An 11,008-nucleotide genomic window follows, 5' to 3' on the forward strand; every position below is an offset into this window, starting at 1 on the left:
GGTGTTAAAATGAGTATATTTTTGTCGAGGTAATCACACAATCACAACGACATGGGGATTGTTTAGACGACTTGACCTTTGACATTACCCATGATGCTTTGCAACGCTGTTGCCTGTGGCTGTGGCTGTGGCTGTGGCAAACTGCCAAACTGCATGCAGTGCCTGCCAGTGGCTTGGCTAGGTTTTTTCCAGCGTGGGGGAGCACTGGGGGGCCTTACATTTCTGTGGGGGGGGGGCACGTGCCGTAGCTACGCCCCTGTGCAGTGCCCCTTCGTTCACTCGTAGATTGAGCCCATGAGCGAGAGCGTCATCTGTCGTGGAGACGGTGGAGTTTGAGGCTGTGGCTGTGGTGTGGCTCAAGTGGTGTGGCTGTGACCTGCGGCTGTGGCACACTGTGGCTGTGACTCCGAACTCGCTGTCATATCCACAGGCACTTGGAGCGTCTCAATAAAGAAAAATAATGCTAAATAAACACGAAATGTATTTAGGCTACTACCAAAGTCTTAATGTTTCTCTACTGTCTTTTGCCTATTATCGCCTATTATTGCCTGTAAATGCCGTCCAAATGCTCCTCTGCAACACGTACGTACACCGCACGCACGCACGCCGCTATAGCTAGCTGCGCGTTTACACTTATATATATATATATATATGTGTGTGTGTGTGTGTGTGTGTGTGTGTGTGTGTGTGCGTGTGCGTGTGCGTGTGCGTGTGCGTGTGCGTGTGCGTGTGTGTGTGTTGAAGAGGAGCATTTGAAACGCATTTACAGGAAATTATCGGCAATAATAGTAGTAGTAAATACATTTCGTGTTCATTTAGCATTCTTTTTCTTTATTGAGACGCCCCATGCACGTCCCTGGAAAGGGCCTTCTTTTTGATTTCTTGAATTGTTTTCGTGTTTGTATATATCTATATGGTTTGGTGTATAGGATCAAATTTGCAGTCTGTACGGGGTATTAATCGTGCATGCTGATTCTGGCACCACTCTAAAACTCACAGCTACCTGCGTGTGAGCATTTTATATCTCATATTATCTCCATAATATTAACCATATTACATTATCTGCCATAATATATATATATAAATATATATATACCATCATATATATACAATATTTTATGAAACACGCTATGATCGATAAACAGCAGATATAAACAAACAGTAACGCCTTGTGAATGCGGCTTGTATTCATTTTTTAATACTCAGGAGCTGGCTGCAATTAAATTGAGCCAAACGACTCACTTCAGACGGTAAATCTGCCAAATCTCGATAAAATACGCGATAAATTATATAGGCGCGCATGCCCACTATCTGCTAAAATATTTAATATTTGGCAAAATTCTGCATTTAAAATAAGAGAAGGTTTCAGGTGTATATTTCTGTGAAAAATCCTAAATCTTTTACCTCCTGTCAATAAGAGCAGCCAGCGCCGGATTAACAGTTGCCTGGGCCGGGGGCATATCATATATTTGGGCCGCCCATCCACCCGCCCCCCCTTCCCATATAAAGCATATAATGTTTTTAGACCTGTTCAGTGGATAATTATAAGCAATTAATGTTGGAAAATGGAAAGGAAACGTTCTAAAATAATTAGTAGAGTTAACATTTTTTTTAAATCACATTTTTTTAAATTGGTAGTTTTAACCCCACTAGCTACCTTAAAGTGAATAATATTCCTAGCTGCTGCAATGTAACCCACAAACACGGAGAAAATGAAAACAAGTAGAAAGCAAAAACAAATGTAGTCATATGAAAGTGGTAGGTTTTTTCCCAAGATCTACTTTGGAAAAAATAATAAACTGTATATTTCTTTTTGTAGTCACAACACTTTAGGGCCGGTAGACTTGTAGGGCCGGGGGCAAATGCCCCCTTTGCCCCATTGATAATCCGCTACTGAGAGCAGCGAGCCCAGTCTTCTCAACATCCCAATTTGCCGCGTATAGCGTATGTCTTTGCCGTTGGCCGGCGTGTTAGAGTCGCGCATCAGAAGTATTGTACGGTGCTAAACGAAAAATATACACGTTGTCATGTCGGTCGCGTGCCTACTATCCGGTTAAATAATTAAATTTTTGTTGAAATTCTATATTTCAAAAAGAGACGACATACTCAGGAGTAGGTTTCCATGAAAAATGAGAAATGCATTGCCTTCCTTTATTATATATAATAAGAGGGAGCCCATCCGGACACGTCAGGAATAAAGCTTCATTGGAGTGCACGCGCGCGTCGAATTTCGCGCGTTGAAATTCTATATTTCAAAAAGAGACGACATACTCAGGAGTAGGTTTCCATGAAAAATGAGAAATCCATTGCCTTCCTTTATTATATATAATAAGAGGGAGCCCAATCCTCCTAATATCCCGACCCGATAACGAAATTATATGTACACTTTCCGTTGCTGTTGGTCGGCGGCTCCAGTGTCGCGCATGAGAAGTAACGTATCAGATAAATGATATAACATCAAGAGCGCATCAAGAATCAGAGCGTGCAACGGTGAAATGTAAAAACCATGTTGTATTCAACCATGTATGTATAACCGCTCTTGATGTAACCATTCTCAATACGCTCTTGATAACTAACATACATCCGGACACGTCAGGAGGAATAAAGCTTCATCAGAGCGCACGCGCGCGTCGAATAGAACGCGTGAGCTCGCACACGCGAGCCAAGAGAAGCAGCCAGCGGACATCGCCTACGGACGGACAGCAACGAGTTCACTCACAGCAGCAGTCCGAGATAAGTCCACTCGCTATCGTCATTATTATATTAGTCGTTATCGTTTACTTTACAAGTTCGGTCTGCGTGACTCGATTAAAATGAATTACACGAACAGCAGTCCACTATAGTTTGTGGTAGAATACATTACATGATAAACGTCACACGACGTTGTATTCACATGATACGGATTATCACGGCTTATTTCACGATAGTTTTATTATATAATTTTTAACCTTTAGTGCCCCCAATAATGTCGACGCCGACGTGTAAAATTGCATATAATATTTGACGAAAGTGCTATAACACCTAACTATTGCTCATGTTGATTACGTCTGAATCGGAACCAATAGCATTACATGATTGCGTGTCACAGGAATCCGTAGTTATTACGTCCTTAAACATGGTATATAGATAAGTTGTCCTTGACAAGAAAAAGACAGCGATAAATATTAGCATGAATGAAGCAAAGAAACTGCGAAGGGTTCTACACAGACGTGCAGCACTTCTCTGGCGACAATATATCCACTATAGCAACGATTATACTTTCGTTAAAAAATCGCGACGTGCATAAATATATGTACACAGCTGAAAACACGTAAGCGTACGGCGCAAATACGTCGTCAGTACTTTAATGCAATTTCAAACACTCATTCCATTGCTGCAACCTCCCTTCTCTTTCCACTATAGGCCAGAGAACCCATATATAAATACAAATACCTATATACCAAGCGCACACTAATAGGTAAAGCCGTTCAAATGTCTCAATTTAAATAGGTCAATTTCGAACGGGTCACACAACGTAGCAGCAAGTCGATTAATCTGTCAACGGATGACGAATGCACGTACGTCACATACACGCAATTATAAGGCCCGAAGAAAAATGCGAGAGCGATATATGTAATTAATTACACCGCGATAATCCGACTGGAATCACAGCCTAGTCCAGCGAGCCGTATTGTCCCCTCGATGAAACGTAGATTCCGTTCAACGAAACGCGTGAACTAGTTCACAGAGTGGAATGCCTGCACCACTCGCTGCAGTAGCATCAGTGCCTGCACCGCGCGCTGCAGCAGCATCAGTGCCTGCACCGCGCGCTGCAGCAGCATCAATGCCTGCACCGTGCGCTGCAGCAGCATCAATGCTTGCACCGCGCGCTGCAGCAGCATCAATGCCTGCACCGCGCGCTGCAGCAGCATCAATGCTTGCACCGCGCGCTGCAGCAGCATCAATGCCTGCACCGCGCGCTGCAGCAGCATCATTGCCTGCACCGCGACACGTCGCTAGCTGCCTGGCCCCGGCTTAAAGAAATCGCGCAGAGTTTTCGTATTTGACGATGCAGCGGTGGCGGCGGCGGCGAGTCTCGCCTTTTTTCTCGACTTCTCGTCCCGGGTGGCCGCGGTGCGCTTCCCTCGCTCGCGTGGTGCGGCGACGCTCGCGCGCTGTCCCGCCGGCGACGGGCAGCGTCTCTGAAGCTCCAGCGCAAAGTGGTAGTCGTTGTGTTCGGGAAGGTCGAACGGCGAGATCATTCGGTCGCACAGCGCACACGGCACCAGCTCGGCACAGATCTCCGGCGACTCCATCGCGACTCGTTCGTCGTCGATCCCTCGATCCGGATTCGCATGTATCGGCGGCAAGTTTCCGCTCTTGTCTGCTTCTTCTTCGCTGAAGAGATCGTCGCTGTTCGAATTGCGAAAGGCACGCGTCTTTTCTTGCTCAGACGTGTCTGGTTCGACACCGACTTTTTCTCTCTCTAAGATTTCACATCGTTGGTGTTCAATAATTGGCGAGTCGTTGAAGCTAGTGCTGCCTTGCTGCGTTGTAGTGAATAGAGAACCATCCGCGAGACTTTTACCGTCACTCGGTAAGAGCGAACGTTGAGAGAAACTGTTCGCGAAAGAAACGAGGGAAGCGTTAGAGGTAGATTGTGCAACGTCTTTCGTTCCTTGTGTACATTCTTTGCCCATTAGGATATCGAGCTGCTTTTGCTTGAAAAAGGACACTCCGTCATGGCGCTTAGACGGAGATTTGCTGAACCCCGCGCCGGCAGCCGTGTTAGTCGGTTTCACTTCAGCCCCGAGCTTCCGCAGCTGAGTTGACGGCAGTGACGTGATGGCAACAGCGGGCGGCTCTCGATCACGACTAGCCGCGTCCCCGCATCCGCCCCCGTGCACGTCGTCGTCTGCAACCCCACTCGTATCCGTGGCAACGACCCTACTCGTATCTGCGGCAATGACACCGCTCATATCCGCAGCAACAACCCCGCTCGTATCTGTGGCAACGGCCCCGCTCGTATTCATGGCAACTACTCCGCTCATATCCACGGCAACAACTCCACTCATATCCATGGCAACGGCCCCACTCGTATCCACGGCAATGCCCCCACTCGTATCCGCAGCAGCGACCCCACTCGTATCCACAGCAATGGCCCCACTCGCATCCACGGCAACGCCCCCACTCGTATCCGCGGCAACGACCCCACTCGTATCCACGGCAATGGCCCCACTCGCATCCACGGCAACGGCCCCGCTCGTATCCGCGGCGACGCCGACGCGCTCTCCGCCCGCGCCGCGTGTCGGCGCTTGCGTGAAGAAGGTTGTGATGTCTCTGGTCGGCTCCTTCTCACCGAGTCGTTTTCCAGCGACTCTGCCTCGCGCTCCATCTTCCCCGGCCTTCCCTGCTGCCGGTCGCGCCGCGTCCGCGGTCAGCGACGCTTTCGGGACCAGAAAGCTGCCGATGCTCACGGTGCCCGCCGCTCCAAGGTCACTGAACTTGCTTGCGGACATCGATATGTTGGCGATCGCCGGAGACCTACGGAGAGAGCACGGAAGATTGTCAGCTGCACGCAGTGGCGCCCGCAGATAGAAGCACTGGAAGCACAGTGCTTCCAGTAAATTTTGGGTTAAACAATTTTGTTCCTACATTTTGTTCCTAAATCTCTCTCGCAAGACTCACCAGATTGCATCTCCAGACGTCTACTATTCAAAAATTTTCAGGGGGGCATGCTCCAAGACCCCCCTAGCATGCAGCGCACCTACGTCGCTTGCTTTATATTATCACTGAGGATTTTATCCTTCTGTGCTTCTACTTTCTTAAGACCTGTGGGCGCCAGTGGCTGCACGAACAGAACGTCAGAGCTTTCATGCGAGTAGATGAAAACCGCGCTGTTTAAAAGCCACGGCAGGCAAACCGTAGAAGAAGCAGTATACCCCTGGGGGTAGGGGGGGCGCGCGGAACTGACTATCGCATCATCGGCACGGTTGACCAGACCGAGACAGGTAGAACAAGGGATCAACTGTGACAGATACAACGGCAGAATAAACAGCACGAGCCGCGCGACTCACCACGCGCCTTCCGTCGGCGTGGCGGCGGCGGCGGCGGCAGCGACTCTCCACCTGGACATGCTCTGCATGGCGTCACGCTCCAGCCTCCGGACGCAGTACCTGTAGATCGGCGTCGCCCGGGAGACGCGCGCACCACCAGCGCCCTCTTGCAGCAGCGCGCTGACCGTCAGCGAGGACGCGTGGCGATTGTTCGTCTCCTCGTCTTTCGTCAGCCTCTCGACGAGCTCCTGACACAACTGATGCACCCAGTGGGCGACCTGGAAAGTCGAGACGTCAGGACGGCGTTTCAACACAGACCATGATGATCGCGCAGCGTGTTAGACCGGTGGACGCTCTGAAACCTACGTGCCGACTCAGGTGTGGCTTGACAAACTCACCCGCTACTCAGTGTTTCCTGGCCAGGTACGCACGGAAGGAGGAAGAAGGGAGGCAGGGAGAAAAGGAGGGAATGAGGGAAGCAAGGAGGAAGGGAGGGGGAGAGACATGGATGCGCCGGGGGGTGAGTTGGAGCGCCCATGCAGCTCGACAAACTCACCAGCTGCTCCCTGTTTCTCGGCCGATTCGACTTCGTCTCACGTTAGCAGTTACGCGTTTGTACTTGCGTTTATGGCGTGGGAGTCATTACCTGGTCATAGGTATTCAGTGCAGTTTTGCCGGAGAAGTTTTTCCCGCAGCCTATAGACTTTGGCAGCAGTCTGGCCGTGACTGGCTCCTGCTCTATTCCCCGACATGCGTCATAGAGCCAGGCCCTATTAAAATTAATACAAGTTCAAGTACACCGAGGCATTAGGCCGAGAGAGATTAACGATCTCAAGTGAACTGTATATGACAGGCTATGGTATGAGACTAAGTCTTCCTAGAATGTTCATTGTACGAGTTATCCATAGACCGAAGATACAAACATAAGGAAGATGTAGCCAAGAGATGTACCCATATTTATCTCCCAAGGTAGACTGTAGGTGTTTTCTGGTGAAAGCGCAAATCTCACCCATGAACTGCACTCCCAGTTGATCCACTACCTGCTCCCCAAGTTTTCCACCTAGACTCCTCCTATAGAGAGCACAAAAAACCAGCAGGTAGATCAGTGGAAGATGGTCGATAAATAACAGAATAACTCATTAACCGAGCAGTTCGTGTTAGGTTTCACCAAATGATACTTGCTCAAAATTATATTGCGTCTGTTGTTTCTAATAACTACCCATCATTGTCAGTGATCCTGCATATATATAAATTTTCTATTAACGTGAGCATATCTCATATTTGAATCTCACAGTTTGTGCACAGGCAGATCCTTGAAAAGTCCTCCCACAGATCTATGTGGCAGAATAGTCTGTTTGTTTGGCTTGTTGACACCGCACGCTAGCTTCGCAAGCACCTGACCACAAAAAAAGAAACCATAGGCAAATGGTAGGACATTTCGAAATCGATGCTAAACGCTTAATGTGTTCAATTACAAATATTAGTCAAGTGATAATAAATAAATACTCAATATAAATTATATTGATATATAAATTCGCGAATGATAAGAGATACTCGATTATTTACATTATAAATGCTTACTCATCTGATAAATGCTGGGCAAAATACGGCTACCTTATTGTGAGCGATTCCTGCTGAACATCTGAATCCGGTATCCTTCCAGACAGCTTCTCTTATCTCTTCCACTATCGCAGCTGCTGCGGCCAGCATCTGATCATGGCTTCCATCAGCCTCGTCGTTGTCATAGATACAGGCCAACCATGACGACACGCCCAGTTTTCGCTGCTCTATAAAGAGAGGTCAAACACGCTGCGTCATACCATGAAATATTCGTCCACTATTTGCATTCTATGACGACAGAAAATAATTCTAGTGAGTGAGTCAGTTCCTTCTAAATATGTCCATTTATCTATTTTATTTTTATATATTGTACCTAGTCTTTATAAAGAAGAAGACAAATGTTGACCCCCCTATGATTACCTATTTCTAACTTAATTCCTAGCAAACATAGGCGTATTCCTAAACAATTCCTTAAATATTTACACACACGCTTTAACACTAGCATTTTACCAAAAACTTTTTAAAAGCTAACCATCTGTCGTGGCTTTTGGCTTAGCATGATTCTCAGTTGCAGGCTCTGCTACTCCTTCTTCACAAGTTTCCCCCTTGTGGGTTACTTCATGATTATTCAGTTCTTCAAATCCAATAACGTGTGTATTGCTTAGCATGTCTTGTTTAATCCTGTCCGTCCCAGCCTAGCAGAAAAATCAAGACGGTATTAGACATACAAGCAAATCACCGACACTGGCTAACATCATCATAGTCTCAGTATGTTTACTTCAGAACATACTTTCGAATTACAATTGTGCGATACATGCTATGCATTACTATTGTGGGATACTTGCTTACTTTAATTTCATTAACTACTTGCCTCGAGTTATAATTGTGGGATACTTGCTTAAATTAATTTCATTGACTACTTGCTTCGAATTATTGTCGTGTGAAACTTGCTTCGAATCACTATTGTGGGATACTTGCTTCGAATTACTCTCTCGAGCTAACTGCTTCAAATCGTCGTTGTGGGATACTTGCCTGCGTCCTCTCATGAACAGTTTCAGTGAGGTCTATGTAGGCTTCGTCTATGCTTGCGCGTTCTACACAATTGCTGAAGCGACACAGCACTTTGATCACTTCTGCTCCGGCTTCCCTGTACCTGCACCGAAACTGAACATGAGGGAGATCAAGTCCCCGTGGTTCTCATGAAGTTTGTTCGCCAGCAAACCCGATTTCCTGATGTTGTTACTTACAATGACGAACGTCGCTCACCTTGCTCGGGTGAAGGTTTTTTATTTAACCGGTTTTATGTTAGAATTCAAGCTATCACTCGCTTATCGAAATTGTATGCGGCGCACAATAACTGCAGTGCAGAGATCACTTAACGCTCCACACATTACAGCGAGTGTTGATCAAACCACCTGTCCTTACCGAGTGAGATCAGCCTTGCCGCGTAGTTCAGGCACATGGATCAGGTTGATGTCGGGACATTTTTCCTTTGCTTCATCCCCACGAATCCTTCTGTTCACTCCATGCGCTCTCGCTTCATAGCTAACCGCTATGATCCTGTAAAACAGACGTGTTTACACCAAACATTGAATTAGCTACAGGCATGCATGTACGTCATATGCATAATTCGTGCACAGATAGTTTTAAGAACTCACTAAAAGATATAGCAAGTAGCAGTTTAACTGTAAGCATAACAAATTTACAACAAGTGATGCCAAGTAGCGTGGCTGTTTATATAAAACCTCACCCGCCTCCTTTCCATGTGTTGTACTGCACAACGGCACATGGTTTCCCCTTTAGTTCCGGAAATATCCGCTGCTCCACTTGTACATAGAAGCAGTCCATGTCCACCAAAACAATGACTCTGTTCTGTGTCATATTCTGCGGTCACTCTCAGCACTTCGAAAGAAAACGGGTCAAAATCATTCAAGAACTCTTAATCGGGCATTATTCTAATATGCTTATAGGTTAGCAATATGTAGCATTAAAATCGCACATTGGCGAAAATAAATACACTAGAGCCACGTAGAATAAAGAGCATGCAGACCCTGTTAATTACCAGTGCGACGGGTGGCCCAAGCCAAGGAAATAAGAGCTGTCCACATTTGTCATTTACACATTTGCACATGTCGCACATTGCGAAAATGAATTGTGGTCAGCGCTTATATCCATGAACCCTTAACTTGACCTTGTTAACTGACTAAGGCCTAGCAATAAACTATCATTCAATTATCCTACGTGTAAGTTCAGGAGGTAATTGTGCACTGCACACTGTTTAGTGCTATGGCCCACAGGCACTTGGACCGTTTCAATAATGAAATGATGGTTAATAAATACAACGTGTCAGTACTAGACCTACCAGTACCAGTACCAGTAATACTAATAGTCTTAATGTTTGATTTGACCTAATAACTTCACTTCAACACCGTCCAATACACCGCTGCAACACATAGCGCGCACGCCCTTGTGCATGCACAAATACACAGTGATATAGAGTGTGTATATCACTGTGTATCACTCTATATCACTGTGGATTTGTGCATGCACAAGGGCGTGCGCGCTATGTGTTGCAGCGGTGTATTGGACGGTGTTGAAGTGAAGTTATTAGGTCAAATCAAATATTAAGACTATTAGTATTACTGGTACTGGTACTGGTAGGTCTAGTACTGACACGTTGTATTTATTAACCATCATTTCATTATTGAAACGGTCCAAGTGCCTGTGCTATGGCCAGTCCCAGGAACACAAACACTTTTGACACAGTGACAGTGGGCACTGGCAGTGCAGTGCCAGTGGCACCGAAACTGAGAGTGAGAATAAGATACTCAGATAGCCTTCTTGCGTGGTGTGAAAACAGATGAACGTAAAACCAGAAAACCGTATACTTAAATAATCACCGAAGATAGGTATAACCACACCAGCATAACGTTTAAATATATCAAGTTAGTAAAACCTCTACGCTGAGCTTACAAACTACTGTTGTGTATCATATCAGAACAATAGTGGCGCTACCTAGCATGCGTTACCTAGCATAGTTCGCATACATTTTGCTCACTAGGTGGCAGCACACAACGTAAACTACGCATATATTTAATAACGACGTGGTTCCCGTCTACGTGTGCACCTGTGACGAGCCGACACTACAGCCCAATGCAACGTACAGGTAGGTAATCTACGCCATAACAAGCAGAGGGGAGAGGACGAACTTCGTACAGCGCGGTTAAGATTGTTAATGATATTTGCAACCTCGTTGTCTAATCCTATATATATGTAAGTATAACTGTTGTATATACTCGTATATTTACGTCAACTCTTACGTGTTTACACTTTACGGAACGTGTTCAACCTTTTGACTTTTCGTTTGCCAATATTCAAATCAAATGGGATAGTTACCACAGCATGGAACTGAC

General features: G+C 46.3%; 1 protein-coding gene across 5 annotated transcripts; it reads right to left on the minus strand.

The window, feature by feature from the left end:
- Positions 1–3,915: 3,915 nt before the first annotated feature.
- On the minus strand, positions 3,916–10,582 carry LOC106805450 (DNA polymerase eta-like). 5 transcript variants are annotated; one of them, XM_014807033.1, is made up of 11 exons: positions 10,496–10,582; positions 9,346–9,497; positions 9,021–9,155; positions 8,628–8,748; positions 8,128–8,290; positions 7,650–7,822; positions 7,328–7,431; positions 6,987–7,106; positions 6,682–6,805; positions 6,156–6,313; positions 3,916–5,523 (listed from the first exon to the last, which is right to left on the minus strand). In XM_014807033.1, the coding sequence occupies exons 2-11, from the start codon at positions 9,474–9,476 to the stop codon at positions 3,996–3,998; spliced, it is 2,757 nt and encodes a 918-aa protein (XP_014662519.1). In that variant the 5' UTR covers positions 9,477–9,497; positions 10,496–10,582; the 3' UTR covers positions 3,916–3,995. The 5 variants fall into 5 exon arrangements, with proteins under 5 accessions (XP_014662519.1, XP_014662517.1, XP_014662518.1 ...); XM_014807031.1 differs by having other exon boundaries at positions 6,057–6,313; XM_014807032.1 differs by having other exon boundaries at positions 6,057–6,313; positions 10,484–10,551.
- Between the last annotated feature and the right edge of the window lie 426 nt (positions 10,583–11,008).

Source organism: Priapulus caudatus, unplaced genomic scaffold, assembly GCF_000485595.1.
Source record: "Priapulus caudatus unplaced genomic scaffold, Priapulus_caudatus-5.0.1 Scaffold114, whole genome shotgun sequence".
In the NCBI taxonomy this organism is placed as follows: Eukaryota; Metazoa; Priapulida; class Priapulimorpha; order Priapulimorphida; family Priapulidae; genus Priapulus; species Priapulus caudatus.

Excerpts from the sequence above, each read along its gene's own strand:
- LOC106805450 (XM_014807031.1), bottom strand. The coding sequence starts at position 9,476 with ATGACACAGAACAGAGTCATTGTTTTGGTGGACATGGACTGCTTCTAT. Across the intron at positions 8,749-9,020 it reads GGCAAGGCTGATCTCACTCG|GTACAGGGAAGCCGGAGCAG; the intron begins GTAAGGACAGGT and ends GTTTCGGTGCAG. Across the intron at positions 5,524-6,056 it reads ACGCCGACGGAAGGCGCGTG|GTCTCCGGCGATCGCCAACA; the intron begins GTGAGTCGCGCG and ends CTCTCTCCGTAG.